General features: G+C 45.9%; 1 protein-coding gene across 3 annotated transcripts; it reads left to right on the top strand.

Moving 5' to 3' along the window:
• Nucleotides 1–397: 397 nt before the first annotated feature.
• CCR7 (C-C motif chemokine receptor 7) lies at nucleotides 398–20,158 on the top strand. Of its 3 annotated transcripts, none has more exons than XM_073325765.1 (3): nucleotides 398–488; nucleotides 9,371–9,420; nucleotides 12,938–20,158. In XM_073325765.1, the coding sequence occupies exons 1-3, from the start codon at nucleotides 428–430 to the stop codon at nucleotides 14,003–14,005; spliced, it is 1,179 nt and encodes a 392-aa protein (XP_073181866.1). In that variant the 5' UTR covers nucleotides 398–427; the 3' UTR covers nucleotides 14,006–20,158. The 3 variants fall into 3 exon arrangements, with proteins under 3 accessions (XP_073181866.1, XP_073181869.1, XP_073181868.1); XM_073325768.1 differs by lacking the exon at nucleotides 398–488 and adding an exon at nucleotides 6,202–6,382; XM_073325767.1 differs by lacking the exon at nucleotides 398–488 and adding an exon at nucleotides 6,302–6,916.
• The last annotated feature ends 2,065 nt before the right edge of the window (nucleotides 20,159–22,223 follow it).

The following is a 22,223-nucleotide window of genomic DNA, read 5'->3' as shown; positions in this document are numbered from 1 at the left end:
TGGGGGGGGAAGGAGTGGTTTTTTTCTGTTTCTCATCAGTACTTGGGTTCTGGTAGATGTGCTAAATGTTCTGCAGTCTATGCTCACCTCAGTGTGGATGAATTACAGGGAGGCGAAATAACGAAAGAATGACAAGCCCTCCCCGCTTAGATACAGTCACTCGCCTCATGCACCAGACTCTGCTGTTATTTACAGGTCTCTGTTTTGGGAAAGTGCCACTCAGCAATACTGCAGTGCACCAGGAAGCACTCTGTGGTCCCCAGGCTGGTATAGTGTGGCTGGCTCAGTGGGGTGGGGAGGAGGAGCATAATCAAAATCTCAGCAGCCTCCAAGCATGTCATGTGCTTCTTAGTGATAAGGGTATAAAAGCCAGAGTCCCCCGAACGGGGCCCTTGACAAATGCTGCTCTCTGACACCACACTGTCGTATGTGGTGCCTTCACCCACCCTGCGATTGTAACGCCAGCAGAAGGCAGACCATGGACAGTGGTGAGTGCATCTTCCCCATCCTTTGGGTATCCCCATATAGTCTTGTTCTCATCTGCGCTATTAGGGATGCTCCCCACGTCATTCCAAACGACGCTGAGAGGAAAGGACCCACCATGCATTACACTGAAATACTTTTTTTTTAAATTTCTATTTAAAATATTGTTTTTAAATTGTTTTAATTTTCCTCAATTTTCACATCTGAAAACAAACAGGGGAAACCATCTCTCTAACCAAATTTTTAAAACTACTTAATTTTCCTATTTTTAAATGACAAAGGGGACCCTTTCTCCTGAGTATCGTTGACCATAGTCTAGCGATTTGAGTAGGAGCAAGGATGTTTGGATTCTGTTCCTGGCTCTGCTACAGACTCCCTGTGCAGTCTTGAGCAAGTCACTTCCTTTCTCTCTGCCTTAATTTCCCTAGGTGTGAGGTGGGGATAATTTTATAATGCTTCCCTCTCTCAAAGGGAAAGCATTTTTAGGTCCTTGGATCCATGCAGAGTTGTTGCTTTGGATTCACTCAGTGTGGGACTGAATCTAGTTGGAGCTGTATTTCCATGGATTATTTCATCGTTAAGCATCAAAATGAGCAGCAGCAGGCACTGGCTCTGTCTGCTGTTGGAAATACAGCACCAGTGTTGTTCCTGGAGAACTTGCAGCTTGTTACTGTCAGCATTTAAGACTCTCCTTGAGTGTTTGATTATAGCTCAGGTCTGCTTTGCAAGAACGTGTTTCAGATTTCCCTTCAGTGGTTTTGTTGCATCCACAGGGTTAATCATAGGAAACTAGAGAGTAGTGGGTCAGAGATGTGGCTGAACAACTGGAGTGCAAATATTTTTATCCTTTCGACTCCAGGCTTTACTCAAGTAATTTCCTTCCTCCTAGTGCTTGCTTTTAAACATACTTCTTTTCACTTTCTTTAGTGCTCAAAATACTTGCAAAAAATCATTCCGGAATGAATGAAAGGGGCAAAGAAAGGTGGAGGGGTGGGGGAGAGAACACAACAGAGAACGCAGAATGGTAACAGCTTTGCCATCAGAAGAAAGCAGAAGGTCGAACCACTTTGCAAATGAATTAAGCAAAGTGGGATTGAAAGACACCTGATGATTTTCTGGGAATGAATGGATGGTCAATGCTATAATTAGGAGAGTGGTACAGATTCTGGGCAAGCTCTGCTCTGAGATACTGCCCACAGAAACCAAAGAGCACAGAAGCATAACAGCATCTGTAGATGGTTGGGCTTTGCTTTGAGCGAGGAGGTGGGTCCTGCTGCCCTATCTTCGTGCCATATTTTCAAGTCAAAGTCTGGAATGAGTAGGGAGTTAAAAGGCTTCCCTGTGCATTTAGGCCTCTGCCAGCACAGCAGCCTGGGGGACGTTATTAGGGCATTCCTCATGGTAGCATCTAAATGCTCCAGCTGAGATGAGTCCCATTGTGTGGGTGCTGTACATGCATATAAAGATAGTCCCTGCCCCTTAACTATTTCAGTGGGATCTTTGAGTTCCCTTATGCTCTTTGAAAATCCCACCCATTATAGGCAAGACAGAGAAAAGGTGGGTGCAAGGAAGTATTTTCCCCTTTTTAGAGATGGTGAAACTGAGGTGCAGAAAAATTAAGTGACTTTCCCAAGATCACACAGGGAAATGGTGGTGGAGCTGGGAAACGAACGCAGGTTTCCTATATCTCACTCCAGTCTTAACCACAAGACCATGCTTCCTCTCTAAGGAGTTTTTGAAACTCCAGCAGCAAGTGCCCACAGTGAACATGGATTGAGAATAATAAACGGGCAAACATAGGGCAAGGTATAGGGCAACTGTCACAGAACACGTGTGGCTCGAGTAGGGCCAGTGCCGTTCAGGGATAGAGACTCCTGAGCCTTGGCATGGCGGGGAAAGGAGGGAGGTGCAGAATGCCATTCCACTGAAATAAATATGGGGAGACAACAGGGAGGTCACCTTATTGTCCATGCCCTGTGGAAGCCTACAAGACATTAGATGATGCAGAAGAAACCCTAACCTGCAACATGTACTCACATTAAAAATCCCTGCTCAGCTGTGTAAAGACAGCAAGGTCCAGCTCAAGGGACTTAGGACCTAATCTAGCAAGACACTTCAACACATTGTTAACCTCACTACCAGCACAACAGGAGCCAGTGGGACTATGCCTATGCTAAAGTGCTTTTTCAGACTGGGGCTTAGGGATTATTACTGATACAGCACTTATGGCAGAAAACACGAGCTCTTCTTTTTTAGAATGAATTTTCTGCTAATCTGTTTATCTCTGCAGCCCGCTCGTTCGGTTCACAATTTCCGTGAGGGGGTGGGGAAAGAAATTTCTCCCTTCTGTCACAATGTGTTGCGAGTGCCTGAGATGAAAGACCCGGTTTTGCCCCATTGGTCTGTTTCGCTACTGAAATGAGGGAAGTAGGCCCTGATAGCAAGAGCTGAGTGACAGAAAGAGAGAGAGACTAAATATGCTAATGAATGCTGATGAACCATTCTTTCTCAGAAACAACTGGTTGTTTTCCTGAAGGTCACAGAGTTTGAAGAGTGTGAGGGGGGCGTCAGAAGCAGCTTCTGCCGTAGCAGACACACAGGCCAGGTCTACACTACAGACTTATATCGGTATAACTACATGGCTCAAGAGTGTGAAAAATCCACACCCCTGAACGACGGGGTTATACCAACCTGGCAGCCTAGGGTTACCAATTTTGGTTGGACGTATTCCTGGAGGTTTCGTCACATGACATAATCTTTCATTAAAGATTATCTTTAATTCCTGGAGACTCCAGGACAACCCTGGAGGCTTGGCAACCCTAACCTGGCCCCTGGTGTAGACAGCATTGTGTCGACAGAAGCTCTCCCGTTGGTGTAGTCGTGTCTTTACTAAAGCACCTCAGCAGCACTGCACATGAAGACAAGAACACACACACTGCATTAGCCCAGAGGTATGTCTACACCCCACATGAACATACGATTGGTCGCACACAGTTATGCCTTCCCATGCCAGTTTTAATTTCGCTAGTGAGGACAACAGTAGTGTAGATGTGGTGGCATGGACTTCAGCATGTGACCGTTCCTGGGTATGTACCCCGAGTCCCCAATGGGTTTGAATTGGGATGGTTAACCCACACTGAATCCTGTGCTGGGACATTTTCACTGGTCTTGTTACCTGCACTAGCTAGATTAAATCTACAACGGTTATGCCCAGTCTCAGTGTGCTAACTTGCTGTGTAAATGTGCCCTTAGTCTAAATGTGGGTTTAGGTCCCTGACTTGGAAACTCAGGTTTTGTATGTCTGGCTAGTGCGAAAGGATCATTCACCTGTGGCCATAGCCCCAGAGCAGACTCTCCTCTGTAAGAGCCAGGCAGGTTTTCTGCTGAGTTTATTGGATCTGTTGTTGCTACTGTTCAAAGTCTTCTCCAGCCATCGTCTGAAAATCCAGTGGTGTGGCCAGCTCCCTGTTGCCCTGCACCTGGTGCAGCCATTTACAGTGCAAAATGGGTGTAAAACGACCATCTCTGGATGAGAGTTTAGCCCACCCCAATCTGAGTCATAGATTCTTAGAAGGTGAGGATGGAGCAGACCTGTTAGCTCAATTGTGGTTCATTGCACAAGAGTCTGGGTAGGATGGTTCTCTGGTCCATTCCGCAGGGCTGGGTCTGGTCTAGTTTTAAATACCCCAGTTGATGGGGTTTCTGCTACTTCGCTTGGGAGGCTGTTCCACAGCCAGATACATCCCATGGTCTGGAAGCATTTTCTTTGATGCTCACCCTAAAGTTTCCTGTTCCTAGTTCCATCTCTTTACTCCTGCGTAGGCTGTGCAGCTGAACACAAATGCCTCTTTTTTAACCTCTTGCTGCAGTATCTTCCCTGATCTAGTTTGAGATCTGTTCCCTTGTGCAATGGGACGATCCCGAGCACAATGCATACGCTGGGGGGAAAGAGCCAAAAGCACTCAGCGCAGGCCTATCTCCCTGCCCCTTGAAATTAATGGGCATCTTGCTGGTGACTTCATGGGAGCAGAGATGGGCCAATGCTGAGCATTTTCAAAAAAACCCTACCCTGTCTCCAGAAGGAGTGAGGAGCTCCCAGCTGGGACCCACCTCCTCACAGATAGGCTGGTAGGAACCTCAACAGGGAATCGCTCTTCCCTTATTGATCCAGGAGGAACCAGGCTGAGCCGGAAGTCTCTCCGTGCAGGGCTTCTGGAATGATGTGGTGCATTTGAAGGACAGAGTGGTTGAAAAGCACGTACAGAGAACAGCCAAAGGAGCTGGTGGGGGGCACTGGACCTCCTGTCTGAACTAGTTCCCTCCCCTGGATATTTTATTTTGTTTTATTTAGCATGGTTGCGAGTTCTGCTGTTACAGGGACTTTCAGGGAGGGAGTTTCTATTAGTATTTTGAGAGATGAAACTTTAGGAAAATACCCAGAACCAAGAACAGCCACAGGTAAAAAAAAAAAAATGTTCTAAACATGCCCATGAAACTCCAGAGTTCAAAGGGCCGTTTGGCTCATTTCCACTCCTCTCCTGCCAGCCACTTCATCTCTCCCCAGTGCTTTGGAAAGCTTGGTTCCCAGCAGTGGTGTTCGCAAGAGAGGGCAGTGGGCTTCCATGCCCACTACACTTAGAGTGGGACTCACTCAACAAGCTGGTGAGGGAAAGCCAGGTAGGAAGACGTTGTCTCCTTGGTCCTTTCTGGTTTGTCAACTGCCCCAGGGGGATTGTTTAAGCAGTTTTTCTTGGTATTGGAAGTCAAGTGACACTGAAAACTCCTAAAGAAAGCAAAACAGGGGTTCTTTAAAGGAAAGTTATGCAGATGAGCTATCCGAAAATGGTTAGTTGAGTCACTTTTGTTTTCAGTTCATTATCACTCTCCAAAGCAAAAAACCAGACCACTGTGGGGTTCTGATGTCACTCCTCAGAGGTTAAAGTGTGGGCAGATCTGGTCAGCGGTTGGATGAAAGATGCAGTGCCCTCTCAATTACTGAATTCCCTCCACAGCCTGGTGCTAGGAGGCTCCATGCTGCTGGAGCTGTGGTCTTGGAGGAGATTAAGAAAAGACAAAGGCCTCACTTATCACTAAAGATCCCACGGGGCTTCTGGGAAGAGTTGGGGTGTTAGCCTCCGTGTCCCCTCCAAAGCCAGGTAACTGGCTTCTGCCTCACTAAATTCCACCAGCTGTTTCAACTGATTGTGGGCACCCTCCATGTTTCCTGCCCCATACGCTGTGCTGTAGCTCCAAGTGTGGGGTAGCAGCTCTCAAGGGTGAGCAAAGCCGTTCTTGCTGCCAGTTTTGAGGTGGGAGGGGGTGTTATACTCCACCCTTGGATGCATCTGGTCCTGGCCACTGTCAGGGATCGGATACTGGACTGAATGAACTACTAGTCTGATCCATCCTGGTCGCTCTTCTGGTTCTACTTGTCTTCACTGGTCATGTGCAGCTTTCCCTGATACCCCATGTAGTTTGGTCAAAGAAACAGATGGAGACCAAAGTGTCTCTGCTTCTGTGTTATGTCTAATGCTGTAGCATCTAGGACCCTCCAGATGGGGATTGTCCTGGATCCTGTATAAACCAATAGAGGGAGGGTGGGTGCGTGTACAGGATATAATTATATCAGATGGTTGATTACAGAAGCTGGCAGGTGACCCACAGCTAGATGCTGCAGAGGAAGGTGAAGAACTCCTCTAAGGTCACTGCCCATCTGACCTGGGGGGGGGGAAATTCCTTCCCAACCCCACATATGGTGATCCGCTACCTCCTGAGCATGGGAGCACCAACCAGCCAGCCAACCCCAAGAGAGAGAAAGCTCAGTGCCACCTCGGAGCCCTCGCCCTCCCTGCCAATGTCCCATCTCCAGCCAAGGCCCAGACTTCTGAGAAACTTTGTGGTAAGCTCACAGAAGGCTCTGGGAGAAAGAGAAGCATGACTTTCTCATCGCTCTATGAGAAGATTAGGCCTCTTTTGTTCTCTCTACAACACCTTTGCTGATCATCACCCAATACTGAGTTAACCGTTTATCTGAATAATGCCACTCCGGCCTAGGACCTACAGATGGCAGTGTGGCAACAGACTCGTGAACTAATGGATATCAATCCTCCCAGTGCATAGGAGTAACTGCACAAGAGCTTCCTAGAGCTGAGCCCCGGGCAGGCACAAACTGGCATTGCAAAGGCACTTGAGAAACAACAGCCAGCAATCCCACAAAGAATAGAGCTGAACACAGAACAGGATGGTAACAACAGTGGGAGTGAATGAATGATTCAAACTCAGTAATGAATGGGTTTAAAGATACAAAGGCAGCATGGCCTATGGGAAGAAACAAAGGGCTGTGAACCAACGGTTCATCACTGGCTCTGCCAGCGACTTGCTAAGTGACCTTGGGCAAATCACTTGACTTTAGCATGTCTCAATTTCCGTATTGGTAAGATGGGGTCTGTTTCTCATTACTTGGATGATCCCTGCAAAAAGCAGTGTGAAGCAAGTGCTAAATATTACTAGGGGGTTGCAGACATCCTAGCAAACAAACCCACTTGCTCCTAAGAGAGATGCGGGAAGGGCCCAGTCATACCAAGATATGTCTACACAGCCTACTCTGAAGCCTAGGTAGGGAGTTGGGCTTCAGAGCCAAAGCCGCAACTCCACAGCACTGTCTACACAGTAGAGCACTAGCAGGAGACCCTGGGCAGGGGCTCTGTCAACATAGGCTGGGAGGCTCGCTGCCGCGGGCTGTGTAAATATACCCCAAGAGACCACGTATCTTCCAAGGTGAGATGCTTCCACAGCTCCCCTCAGAGCCAGAGGGAACTGAGGGCTTTCATGCCTTGCAGGATCGACGTCTAACCTAGGTAGCTGATGACTGGAGGCTGAGGTAAGAAACCGGAGTCCGTTTTAAACAGCGGAAAGCAAAATGCTTTCACTGGCCTCTGCGCCTTCATTAACCACAGAGGAAGAGCTGCTTGTCTGCGATTGCTCCAGCACGTCACTCCTGGCTCTGAATTTACTTTTTTTCCTTCCCCATCTTCAGCAGGCAGCACCTCTGGGTTCAAAGCAGAAGTTGGCTCTGACACTTAGAAAAGTATAATAAATTTCAGCCCACTTTAATCAAATGTATCCTGTAGGTGATCTCAGTTCCTTGCTCTGTAGTCTTCTGTCAGGGCACAGCTGGGCCAAATTTATCACAGACACAGCCATACTTTTTTTTATTCACATTAAGTAAGCTTTAGCCCAACAATTAAGAGGCGTGTATGAGCTACGTGTGGCTGGTTGCTGATTGTCCTCGCCCCCTGCAAGAGGGATAGCCTTTTTGTAAAGAAATAACTAAAAATAAACCAGACAATGTGATAAACCAAGCACAAGTTAACTACAAGTCTTTTAACTTCATTCTTTACGCCTAGGATGCAGGACACCTGATTTCTATTTCTTGCTTTTATCCTAACTTGCTGTGTGACTTGGGGTTTGTCACCTAAGTCAGGGGTGGGCAAACTATTTGGCCCCAAGGCCACACTGGGGTTGCACAACTGTACGGAGGGCCAGGTAGGGAAGGCTGTGTCTCCCCAAACAGCCTGGCCCCTGCCCCCTATCCTCCCTTTCCACTCCCCCCAGCCCCTCCCCACTCCCTGACTGCCCTGACCCCTATCCACACCTCTGCCCCCTGAGACTTCCATGCCTATCCGAGCCCCCCTGTTCCCATCCCCTGACCACCACCCCCCGAACCTCCGCCCCATCCAACCGCCCCCTGTCCCCTAACTGCCCCCCCCGGGGACTCCCTGCCCCTTATCAAATTCCCCCTCTCCCTGCCCCCCTACCGAGCAGCAGGAGCTTGCAGCCCCACCACCCGGACGGAGCCAGTCATGTTGCCACGCTGCCTGGCAGGAGCAGCAGGAGCTGAGGCTGGGGGGGGGGGGGACAGCAGGGGAGGGGTTGGTAGCCTCCCTGGCCAGGAGCTCAGGGGTTGGGCAGGACAGTCCCGTGGGCTGGATGTGGCCTGCAGGGCATAGTTTGCCCACCTCTGACTAAGGCAAGAAACTCAAAGGTCCTTAGGCGCCTCTCACTGATTTCAGTGGGAATTAGAGACATAAAGACCTTTTAGGATCTGGACCTTAACTTCTCTTTTATGCCCCAGTTTATCCATCTGTACAAGGCTTAATAAGGTTTGTCAAATGCTTTGGGATTCATGGATGAGAGACGCTACAGCTGTGCAATGTATCATGTTAAAACTTGGAAACCATTTTCAAACTTTATTTCTAGGACAAATGTACATTACCTGGGTACCCCTCTTAATTTTCTAACCATCAGAGGAGTGAAGTTTTAGAACAGCCTTCCAAGGGAAGCAGTGGGGGCAAAAGACCTATCTGGCTTTAAGATTAAACTCGATAAGTTTATGGAGAAGATGGTATGATGGGATAACATGATTTTGGCAATTAATTGATCTTTAAATATTCATGGTAAATAGGCCCAATCGCCTGTGATGGGATAGATGGGGTGGGATCTGAGTTACCCAGGAAAGAATTCTCTGTAGTATCTGGCTGCTGAATCTTGCCCATATGCTCAGGGTTCAGCTGATCACCATATTTGGGGTCGGGAAGGAATTTTTCTCCAGGGCAGATTGGCAGAAGCCCTGGAGGTTTTTCGCCTTCCTCTGTAGCACGAGGCACGGGTCACTTGCTGGAGGATTCTCTGCTCCTTGAAGTCTTTAAACCATGATTTGAGGACTTCAATAGCTCAGACATAGGTGAGAGGTTTATCGCAGGAGTGGGTGGGTGAGATTCTGTGGCCCGCATTGTGCAGGAGGTCAGACTAGATGATCATAATGGTCTCTTCTGACCTTAATATCTATGAATCGTAATCACTAATATTGTGCTTCCTCCTTCTCTAGGTAAACAGGTGAAGGTGACAGTTGTTTTGAGTCTTCCCTTCATTTTTCAGGTAAGAGATTAAAAACAAAAAAGGGACTTGGTTGAAATCTAGCTGCGTTCCTGTACTGAATGGAGAGCTGAAGGTATGGATAACTTTGATAGACAAAGCAGCAGCAAAAGTGATTCTGATAGAAACTACTTTTCATATTCGAATCCTAAAGGGTTTTCAGGTGGCCACCTAGACCAAAGTGGGGAGAATTCACAGAACAACTATCTGAATTATTACCCGTCCAGAGCCAGTGAGATCTGAGGAAAGAAAGAAAAAGAACTAAAGATAATGAATGTAATACAAACTGAGCATTAAGGCTGGGATTTCCAGAAGGGCTTCCATACCGACAGCCTTGCTCCCATTTCAGCACCTAAACAAATGGCCAGGTTTCCCACCTGTTGGGTGCTGACCTCTTTGGAAAAATCTGGTCATAGTGACCTGATACTGCAGCCTTTGATCATGTGAGAAAGGCCGTCAGGATTGGGACCTGATCGGTTCATACTGCAGGAGGAAAGGAGTACTTGTGGCACCTTAGAGACTAACCAATTTATTTGAGCATAAGCTTTTGTGAGCTACAGCTCACTTCATCGGATGCATGCCGTGGAAACTGCAGCAGACTTTATATAAGTTTCTCATCTGCCATGAACTCCTCCTTCATTCTCTTCCTCCAATTCAGAGTAAAACTAGAGCTGGAAAAAGGAAACACGTCAAAGAATCTAGCTTTACTGAACTGTCCGTTCTGACCTGCTAGTGAACTCTGGGCCAGAAGCACCTTACTTACTCTAGGACCAGCTGTACTCTAGGACTGCTACATCTTTGGGAGTGTTCCTCACCCCCCCACCCCCCACAGGCTCAGACTCTGCAAGGAAGGTTTTGCGGTGGGTTTCTTTCCCCTTTCACTTCAGGTGGCAGGGGTTCAGATACATGCAGGATGTGGTAAAAGCCAAGCCTGGCTGCCACGAAGAGCATGCAAAGATTCGCAGAGATAAGACAGGTAGACGCCACCCAGAGGGGAAGCCTTTCATCTTTGCACAGAGCAGAGAGGAAGGGAGGGTAGTGGGACAGAGAACAGCAGGGTGCAGACATCACAAGCTCATGCTGCTCTTTAGGCCGCTCTAGTCTGGCAAATTGAGAGAGAAGCAGTAGCAACGAAACTTGAGTCAAGCAGCAGGAGACTCTGATAAAGTGACACTCGTTTCCTGGCAGCTTCACTCACTGGATTTTGTCTGGGCTGTAGTGACCCTCTTATTGTTTTATTACAGAAAGTCACTGAGGTGGGGGGGCCCAGTCATAGCCTATCCCCCAGGAGCCCTGTCCACAACCACACCAAAGTCCTTCGTTTCTGCTACTTCACAGGCTTACTCGAAACAGGGAGAGCAAGGGTAGCAGTTGTTTTATGCAAGTTCTCTGGCTCGTGTTACACAATGACAGTGCACCCATCCAGCCTTGGGGTCTAGGAGAGCCAGAAAGCATCTAAGGAGAACTGGGCTTGCAAAGCTGTTCCAGCATTGCCTACTCTCACCATTCTATCATGAATCGCATGCCACGTGGTGGTTTTTCTTAGCGCCCCGGCCCCGGCATCATGGAATTATGTGAGCATTTCAGCTTTTGTTTTCAAAAAGCCAATGTTTGTAATCCTCCTGGCTGACAAGGAAACCTTGAAAATGTGACCCTTAAAGGCTCCAGAAATCAAATAGGAACCTTCCATTTGAAGGAAAAAAAAAATACGCCCATTTCATGACTTTAGGGGGACCCGACTCAATCTTTGAATACTTGTGATTGGCAATACCACCATGTCCACATTCCATATCCGTGACGTGACTGTGGTACATTCAGATGTTGTTTTGTAATTCAGTCGCTGTGCATGCCAGCATTTCTACAATACACTCCATTTTAGTGGGATGACTGGGGGGCTAGTGAAATTTGGTCCCAGCAGAGCAAGGAGTCTAGGAGTTCAAAGCGCTCCTGCACACAGATTAAATTTAAAAAAAAAACACACACCAACATTTTAATATACCATAGGCTGAAGCTTTAAAACCCCTGAGCGCAACACTTGAAACAAGGAGCCTCTTTAAGGAATGAGCTCTGGGCAGTGCCAGCCTGACCCTCTCATCCTGAATATCTATAAGGAATCCAACTCCCTCTTCAGCATCCAGCTGCTTTCTTGGTCAAGGGAAGCTTTGGCCAGCTTCTCTGGACTAATGCCACCCCTCAGGTCTTTTAGCAAATTCACCCAGTGCCAGCAGGACTTCTGTTCACGAGGGCAACATTCCCCTTGGTGCAGAGGCTACACTGATATTAGCAACTGACTGCCTTCAAAGGATGTGGGTGAAAATGCGCATCTGCAACTGATTCAGGCCTCTCAGCTCTGGCCCATGGGGCTGGAAGCCTCACAGGATCACTTTCTCTCTTGCAGTAATTAGCTGCTTCTCCCTACAGAGGTGCCTGTTGATGAAGTATTATGCCAACCAAAGTTTGAATTGCTCAAATTAAGGTTCAGTTCTGTTTGGCCTTTAGGGACCTGTCAAGGTCTGTTCTAATTTTATCCAAAATTCTATCCTTTGGGGGAGTCGCTGAAGAACCTGCAGGACACTATGAGAACAGCGATGTTGATGTTTCCCGGCTAGGCTTACTTGGGTTGTTATATTCCATTTACAGGGCCTATTGCATACGTTTCCTACCCTGACGTGTTCCTGTGTGTTTCATGACACCACTGCTCTGTTTCGCCCCAGAAGCATAGAGGCCTTTGAACCTTTTGGGGAGTCTTAGTGATGAAACTGCTAAACGAGAGTGATTTCTTGCTTTACCTCCTGCAATCACTCTCGTTTAGCAGTTTCATCACTAAGAATCCCCCAAAAGTTCAAAAACCATTATATAATTTTAATTGTATATATTTATGGTTGTGCCTAGAAGACCCCATCCTGGATCATGGCCACATGTATAAAAGCCAGCTATTATTAAATGGCACCGCTCTGTCTATTCCATGCCATTTGTTATACGCAGAGTTATCCCAAGGGTGAATATTCAAGGAGGAAAGGCAGAAAATTCCTTGTGACCAGAGTTGGTCAGGAAATGTTTTTGTTCCCACAAAATAGTCTAAACGAAGAGGAAGTCATTTTTGTCAAGTTTTTTTTTTCTTTTTTAAAAGCCTTCATTCAAAATTGAAAAATTTTCAGTTTTTTGAAACCTGAAAAATTTCAGCCAATAAGTATGAATTTTTTTTCCCGAGGTTTCTGGTTTTTCTACGAAAACATGAAAAATTTTAGTTAAACTCCAGCATTTCCTATAGAATTTCCATTTTTCATCCCCCCCCCCCCCCCCCAAAAAAAAATTATGAAAAGCTCTGACCAGCTAAGCTCATGATGCTTGCCAGGGAAAGGCTTGGAAGTGATCTGGGATTTCTCCGCTTTGGAGGCTTGGCGGTTTTACTCACTTTACGTTCCCAGTTCAGGCCTCGCTCCTGCAATGAGTTATTTACCAGGGATCTACCTCATTGCAGGGTAAGGCCTTGAGCACACTTGTTTCCTTTCCCTTCTAGTTGTGCACAGGCAACAATGTCACGGACTACTATGACTCCAACGTCACTGTCGATTACAACATGTTCGAGAGTCTCTGTGAGAAGGCGGAGGTCCGGAGCTTCCGCGCTGCATTCCTCCCAGCTATGTACTCATTCATCTGCTTTGTTGGGCTCCTGGGTAATGGGCTAGTGATGCTGACCTACATCTACTTCAAGAGGCTCAAGACGATGACCGACATATACCTGCTGAACCTGGCTTTAGCGGACATCCTCTTCCTATTGACACTCCCCTTCTGGGCCACGAGTGCAGCCAAGTACTGGCTTTTTGGGGAGTTTGCCTGCAAAGCCGTCTACTGCATCTGTAAGATGAGCTTCTTCAGCGGGATGCTGCTGCTCCTGGCCATCAGCATTGACAGGTACTTCTCCATCGTCCAGGCCGCCTCCGCCCACCGTCTCCGCTCCCGCATGATCTTCATCAGCAAGATCACGTGCTTCTCCATCTGGATCCTGGCCTTTGTCCTCTCCATCCCAGAACTGGTCCACAGTGGAGTGAACTCATCCGAGACCCCCCGCTGCTCCATCATTGCCACCACCGACTTGCACAAGTTCGACACCGGCATCAAAGTGTCCCAGATGGTCTTTGGCTTCCTAGTACCCCTGTTGGTCATGTCCTTCTGCTACTTTGTCATCGTCAAGACCTTGCTCCAGGCCCGTAACTTTGAGAAGAACAAGGCCATCAAGGTCATCATCGCTGTGGTGATAGTCTTCATCGTCTTCCAGCTGCCTTACAATGGCGTCATGTTGGCCAAGACCATCTCAGCTTTCAACAATACTGACAGCCAGTGCGAGAAGAGTAAGCAGCTGGATGTGGCAGACGACGTGACCTACACTCTGGCCTGCTTCCGCTGCTGCCTCAACCCCTTCCTCTATGCCTTCATTGGCGTCAAATTCCGCAATGACCTCTTCAAGCTTCTCAAGGAGCTGGGTTGCCTGAGCCAGGAGCGGCTCTGGCAGCTGTCGTCCTGCAGGGAGACCAGCCGGTTCTCCATTGCTATGGAGACAGAGACAACTACCACTTTCTCACCATGAGGTGTGTTCTGTGCCTGCTTTGACCGGGCCAAGGTTGGTGTATTCCTACATCTTGCAGCTATCTTGAATTACTGATTTGAGCAGGTCCAACCTCACCTTGTCCAGAGAGCTGTATCCGTGCAGAACAAAAACTGTTAACTTCCCCACATTTCAGGAGATCCAGGTAGGTATACAGTACTCCATGTTGGAGAGACTCGGCTAAGGCTACAACAGAGTACTAAACTGGGGAGCAATTAGACCTCGTGTTAATTGTTCTATTTCCCCTCAAATCCATTTGGGCATCATTCCTCCTTGCTCCAATATAAAAACTTTTTCTTATTTGTGTTACAGCTGAGCTCTCTGGAGCACCACCTTGCTTTGAATGCCACATTTAACAAGACTGCATTTTGCTCTTTCTTACGCACACAAACTTTGTAGCAACGAGCAAGCTAGTAAGACAGAAAGGGACCAAGCCGTGCCTCAAACTCCAAGCTCAGCACAAAACATGGTATAAGCTAGCATTGACTTCTGATTCTTGATTAGGCTTCAGTTGCTGGAATGAATCAGTATCTCTAGCATCAAGAAAAGGAGGACATGTGGCACCTTAGACTTTGAATGCATCCGATGAAGTGAGCTATAGCTCATGAAAGCTCATGCTCAAATAAATTTGTTAGGCTCTAAGGTGCCACAAGTACTCCTTTTCTTTTTGCGAATACAGACTAACACGGCTGTTACTCTGAAACATGCAACTCCCAGTTCCCTTCTCCCCACTCCAAAAGTCAGATTTGCATAATTAACCCTAAAACTACAGATTTTTAAAATGCATAAGTTTGAGAACAGTCAATGTTAATGCAAAATCTCGAAAGTTTGCCGGGGGGAAACAATGGCTTTCAATTCACTTTGCTTGTGCTGAGATTTTGGGTTTCACCTGTAAAGTTCCATATAGTTTAAGGCTTGTGCGTCATTGGAGGCAGCCTCTTCGTTATGGCAGTAAATTAAGCTAAACTGCACCGCGGCCACTTCAGTACTGAATGAGAGGGTTTGTCTACAAGGGGAGACTCCAGATAAATAATCCAAATTAACTAATGGTGTGAATTTAAAGTGGATTAGTTAAACCACATTAAACCCCTATGTGGACACTTCCGAATTAAAATAGCCTTAATTTGATTTGATTTAATTCGTTAATGAACTTTAACTAATGTGCTTTAAATTCACACCTTTAGTTAATTTGGATTTACTTTCCTGAGCGTCCCTGCATAGATAAGCCCTCGGTGTTTGTAAACTACCAGTTGAAAATATCTGGGGCACTACTGCCTGATCCTGAAAATGGGGCCAGAGTACTCTGGCCCCAATCTAACATGATACTTAAGCATATACTTAATTTTAAGCACCCGGACAGTCCCCAGCCCCTGCCACCCCAACAAAGTCAAATAGAATTACTCACATGCCTGACTTTAAGCACATGTGTAATAAGCATTTTGCTGGACTGGGCCAAAGTGCTTAGCAGGAATGAGTCCAGGGCCCCTATAGCTATATAATATATATTTCTCAGTGGAGGGCTCTCATCTGGAATTTGTTTCTGCCCTTGATTTGACCGCTTATGTATGCCAAGCTTTGGAGCCTGTCATAAAGGCTGCTCAGGCTTTTCATGAGATGGGAGGCAGGTTTTCCTCACGGAGGAGCGTTCTTTATTCTCACTTTACTGACCTCAGTTTAATAGAGGAACATGTGGATGCGAGTTCGCCACCCAACCTCTCTTTTCCCTAGAAGAAGCGGTAATTGGTGCCTTTTGATAAAGCAAGGGAAATTTTAAAAAATAAACCTCCATAAACTCCTGAAAGTGCATCTTATATTCACACAGTCAGTGCTATTAACGGTGCTCTTTGTTACAGTTTGATTCGCAAGTGGCAGCCAGCCATGTGGCCGCGGCAGATAAGCAATAGATTACTGTCATGTAAACTAAGACATGGAAAAGAAGCCCAGAGTGTCATGCCAGTTGGTGCATTTAGTGGAAGCCTGAAGGACTCAAACCTGTGGAGGGACATCCTGGGAATTGCTGTCATGGGATGACTGAATGGCACTGGAGTAGGAGTCTCTGTAATTCAGTCTGCCATGGCAGCTGTTCTGACTACAGAGATGTAATCATTAAAGCACACAGAGAGACAGGTCTCCCTTGAACCAGTTACCGAGGGCAAAAGATCCTGGCATTACCCCAGCATCTGTGGGAGGGGCCGTTGTACAACATCCGAGTGACACAGAAGGAAGCTCCTAACTCCCATCCTCTTGGCACACTAAACCCAAATTCTGCCCTCCCTGGCAAGAAGCCAAACAGCCTCTAGCTGATCCTTCTTGCACCCTGCTACACAATAGTTCACTATAAAAATAACCCTCTTGAAAGCTTTTGATCGGGGGCAAGAGATTTCAGTAAAGGATACACTGCCTTAAAGGAGAAAACAAATTCTGCTCTGCACAGTTGATGTATTTAGGATTACAAACAATCAAATAGGATTGTGTAGTGTTTCATGGTGCCCATGTCTCTTGCCTAATGAGTGCTGCTTTCTTAGTAGCCCTAAGTAATAGGGGCTGTGAACTGACACACTGGATATTTAGTTTTTTTTGGTTTGATCCTGCCCTCCTTATTCAGGAAAGCTACCAATCATCTCTCAATGTGTTTGCCAGAGCAAGGAATAAGTCTAATACAGGGTCTTATTTTGGTGCATCAATAGGATTGACTTGTACTGTATATTCAGATAAAGTTGCTATACGTAGAATAAGAGAGGTGAATTTGTACATGAATGTATTCTGTAAGGCTGTACTGCCTAGAAACAGGGTTTGTCTATACAAACAATTCATTTATGGGAACCTGGGGTGTGAATCTTCCCTGCACTAATCTGTTGTGGACTAATTTGTTCAAGTACACACTGCAGATTTGCATTAACAGTTTTGTTAATGTGCTTTGATCTAATCCTCTTTGAAATGGGACTAGATCAAAGCACATTAACAAACGGTTAACGTGAACTACCAAGGCCTACGCCAACAGTCAGTCTGTGGCAGACAAGTGCTGGGTAGAGTCCCGCTACGGCTTTCTGAGAACCATTTGTGGAGACAAGCCCTAAGTTTTTTCTGGCCTAAACATGTTCAAGCGAATTCATTTTTCATTTAAAAAAACTGTCACCAAGAAAATGCAATTGTAATTTTATCAAGTCTTATAACAACAACAACATACGAATGGCCATATGGGGTCAAACCAATGGTCCATCTGGCCCAGTAGGCTGTCTTCCACCAGTGCCAGAGGGAGTGAATAGAACAGAGCAACTGAGTGATCCATCCTTTGTCATCCAGTCCCAGCTTCTAGCAGTTGGAGGTCTACGGACACCCAGAGCCTGGGGTTGCGTCCCTGACCATCTTGGCAAATAGCCACTGCTGGATCTACCCTCCATGAATTTCTCATTCTTTTTTGAGCCCAGTTATATTTTGGCTGTCACAACATTCCCTGAAATGAGTTCCGCAGGTTGACTGTGCATTCTGTGAAGAAATACTTCCTCTTCTTTGCTTGAAACCTACATCCTATTAATTTGATTGTGTTAAATGAAGGGGTAAATAACACTTCCCTATTCACTGTCTCCACACCATGCATGATTTTATAGACCTCTGTCATCTCCCCTCGTAGTCATCTCTTTTCCATGCTGATTAGGCCAGTCTTTTTAATCTCTCTGCCTAGGAAAGCCATTCCGTACCCATATCCATTTTGTTGCCCTTTGTACTTTTTCCAATTCTAATATATGTTTTTTGAGATGGGGCAATCAGAACTGCACGTAGTATTCATGTTGTGGGCATACCAGGGTTTATACAGTGGCATTATATTTTCTGTCTTATCTATCCTTTTCCTAATGGTTCCAAACATTGTTTGCTTTTTTGACTGCCATTGCATGCTGAGTAGATGTTTTCAGAGAACTAGCCATGATGACTCCAAGATCTTGCTCTTGAGTGGTAACAGCTAATTTAGATCCCATCATTGTGTATCTATGGTTGGGATTATGTTTTCCAATGTGCATTACCTTGCATTTATCAACACTGAATTTCCATCTGCCATTTTCTTGCCCAGTTGTCCAGTTTTGTGAGATCCCTTTGTAGCTCTTCACATCAGCTTTAGACTTAACTAACTTCAGTAATTTTGTATCATCTGCAAACTTTGCCACCTGTTTACCCCTTTATGAATGTATGTTGAACAGCACTGGTCCCAGTACAGATCCTTGTGGGACCCCACTATCTACCTCTTTCCATTGTGAAAACTGACCCTTTATTCCTACTGTTTGCTTCCTGTCTTTTAACCAGTTATTCTACGACTCCTTACTTTGCTTAAGAGCCTTTAGTGAGGGACCTTGTCAGAAGGCTTTCTGAAAGTCCAACTACCCTGTATCCACTCGATTGCCCTTGTCCACATGTTTGTGAACACCCTCAAAGAATTCTAGTAGATTGGTGAGGGAGGATTTTCCTTTATAAAAGCCATGTTGATTCTCAATCCTCATTCCATCCTCTGAAATGAGGACATACTTCAAGCCCTTATGGCATCAGTGCCTACATGAGACAGATTATTAAAGGAATATTAGCAGAATGCTGGGTAAAGTTACACACAAATTATGTAAATACAGAAGAGCCAGATACTTAAACATTTGGCCCAAGATCTTTTGCAAGTGGTGGGCCTAAAGTTAGGCTCTAAGTCCACATTAGGCATTTGGCAAGTCAGGCCACGTGTCTAAGAGTGCTGAGCACTTCAGCTCTCATAAAGCGGAGTACAAAATCTCGATAATACAGGGCTCTTCAATCTACCAGACAAAGGTCTGATAAGATTCAATAGCTGGAAGTTGAAGCTAGACAAATTTAGACTGGAACTAAGCTGTACATTTTTGAGAGAGAGAAATTAACCACTGGATCAACTCACCAAGGGCTGTGGTGGATTCTCCATCATTGGAAATTTTTACATCAAGATTGGATTTTTCTTCTAAAAGATCTGCTCTATTTCAAGAGGAATTAATGCAGGTGAGTCCTGTGGCCTCTGTCACACTAGGTCAGGGGTTCTCCAACTTCACTGCACTGCGACCCCCTTCTGACAACAAAAATGACTACATGACCCCAGGATGGAGGATTGAAGCCGAGCTCACCTGAGCCCTGTCGCCCCAGGTGAGAGGGCCAAAGACCAAGGGTTTCAGTCCCAGGCAGGGAGCCTGTAACCTGAGCCCCACTGCCCAGGGCTGAAGCAGTCAGGCTTCAGCTTCAACCCCAGGTGGTGAGGCTCGGGCTTTGGCCCCAGCAAGTCGAAGACAGCCCTGGTGACCCCATTAAAATAGGGTCATGACCCAGTTTGGGATCCTGACCCACAGTTTGAGAACCACTGCACTAGGTGATCAAAGAGGCCCCTTCTGACTCGAGACTCGAAGAACCAAATGTATCTTCCATAGGAGACACTGTTGATCTCAATGTACCTAGTTACTCAAAAACAAAAACACAAAAGCAGGCCACTTATTTAGATGTCTAATATTGACTCAGGAGCCTAACTTTAGGGGCCAAATAGAATCACAGCAGTGTCAGGTTGGAAAGGACCTCAAGAATCCTCGAGTTCATTCCCTGCACTGGGGCAGTCTTAAGTCTACCTACCCATCCCATCCCTGACAGACCTTTTTTTCTAACCTGTTCTGAACCACATTTTAAACTGAAAACAGACTGTCAAGATGAGTTTTTGCCAGTGATGCAAAAAGTAACATTACCGTTAACTAAAAACACACCTTGTTTTTTCCCTCCACCGGTATATTTTCCATGACGTGGAGCTTCTACTGATCATAAAGGTTAATGTTCGATCCTTCTAGTCCTCTAGAGAGATGTTTTGTTGGTTTGTTTCCTTTGCCCAGCCTAGCTTCACATCAATATTACTCTATAGAAAAAGGTGTGTAAAATATCCTTAATTGGGAATTTATCTGGAGATCTTATTTTCCTTCACCTATAGGTGATAAATACAGTAAAATAACTTACCGGTGTATTTTAAAACAATGGTGTTTATTCTTATTCTAACCCATTTGCCTCAATGCTGCTCAGTTACTGTGTAAATCTGATGCCTTTTTTTATTACTGCATATGTAAGAGGGTATTTTGTACTGTTAACAATTTTATCTTTAATAAAACAAATTCAGTAACGAGGAGGTCTTATTTTTTGGTCACTTTGTGGAAGTTGTTCACATGATGAGATGACGACAGCATTGCTCCTGGCTGGAATTCACCTTTATTTTTGTTAGTTTCTAGGAATCCTGTATTTAAAAAAATTATCAGACCAGTTGTCCAGCTATTTTAGTCTCCTATCTCTGACTTTGGCCAGTGCCAGAGGAAGGTACAAAACAAAAACAGAACAAAAACACCCCATGATGGACAGTTATCCCACAATCTATACACAGAGGAAAATTATTCCTAACCTCCAAGGTTGGCTTATTACCTAAAGCATGAGGGTTGATATCCATTATAAAAATTGTCTTATAACTTAACTATGGCAGTTTTATCCTGGGATATTTTTAACCCTTAACCACATCAACAATCCTGTAGCGACATGACAGTTAAATCAGAAGGAGTTACTGCTGTTGTAAAATGAAATTGGCCTGTGACGTGGATGGGATCAATCAAAAACAACAAACAAACAGAAAGATGCTTCTCAGTCCATCAGCCTTCATTATTTTACAAGTGAAAATAACCTAAGACATTTAAAAAGACCAACCACATCTTATAAAGTATTCAGTTACATACACACCTCAGTAAAAAAGATGATCTAACCAACACAGTCTAAAAAACTCAAAGGGCCCTGAACAAAACTAGGCTTAAAGATTTTTTTCTTTAAAATCGCCTTTTTGTAATTTGCATCCCATTAACTAACATTTTAACCATGAATTAAGGTGCTTAACTGACTACGGGCATGCAGCGCTATCCAGAACTGAACATGAAGTGTTTTGCAAGCATGCTGTGCACTTGCAAAGTCTGGGCTGGATTCTGATCTCTGATGCAAAGGGACCGCATCAGCAGAGAATCCCTAGGACCTGCTGGCAGACACACAGCAGCAGCATTTGTCATTTTTCAGGACACAGAGTGATGATTGACAGGCATGAGGCAGCAGGCTCTGGCCCGCTCTCAAAGGGCACACACTTGTCCCCTCTGCAAAGAGCCATTTCACTAATGGCAAGCTCCCCATGTTGGACTCACATGATGCAAGGTCGGTTCACATACCAGGGACAACCACAGCTTCCAATTTGTCTTATAAAATACAGATTGCACTTGAAACAGAGAGTGGTCTCCATCCCTTGTGAGCAAGCCAATCTCAAGTCACCGAAATGACTGAGTGACGTGGTCCGAGCAAAACTGCATTTTGGGAGCAGCACCAACGGAGAGAAAAGTGAAGAAGCCCTAAGCATGCAGCGATAGAAATGGCTGGATTCCCAACTGCAGGGCACATGTGCAGTCCCTGGCAGAGCTCACAGGCATGAGTTTGCTTTAGTCAAATACAAGAATAAAAAGCAGGTTGTTGGGTTTTTTTTTTGGTTTTGTACTGAAACGCATTCTCTTCTAAATCCCTGGTCAACAAGCCACACTGTCACCTGCTCCGGGGCAGGTGTTACTTCGGATGAACACGAGGCCAAACAAAAATATCCTTTTTGCCGTTCATAACAGAGCAGGTCAGGTGTCAGTCACAGTCAGGATTCTGAGGTGCATGGAATCAAAGGGGAACAAAACCTCAGGTGACACCAGAAGGCCCCCCCCACACACACCCCCCCCCTAGGCTTCAGCCCCTAGAGAATAAGGCTCCTTTCGGCTTTCACCAAGCAACGCAAGTTACTAAAGGTTCCTCTCTAGCGCTAAAGCATTCAACCAGTTTCAAAGTCAGCCCACCCTTCAGGTAGCAATAAGAGATATCATCTAAAGGATGCGCCGCCACCGTACTGTTTGAGGTGGCAAATATGCGAGAAGAGGGTTTTTAATACAGCTCAGGCCAAATTTACCAACTAGGTAAGCAGGAGCAACTCTACTGCATAGAAACCATACTAATTTCTTAATTTTGCAGTTACTGCCCTGCCCTGTGGGTGTCTCGCGGCATACGCCGCTCCCTCAAGCAAGCCTCTGCAAGGTCAGGGCGTAAGGACTGACTGAAAGCCCACTGAACTCAATGGGAGCCTTTCGACAGACTCTGGATCAGATCCATCAGACCTCCG

The sequence above is a fragment of the Lepidochelys kempii genome, chromosome 27 (genome assembly GCF_965140265.1).
Source record: "Lepidochelys kempii isolate rLepKem1 chromosome 27, rLepKem1.hap2, whole genome shotgun sequence".
Classification (NCBI taxonomy): domain Eukaryota; kingdom Metazoa; phylum Chordata; order Testudines; family Cheloniidae; genus Lepidochelys; species Lepidochelys kempii.
This window is presented reverse-complemented; position numbering and strand designations above follow the sequence as displayed.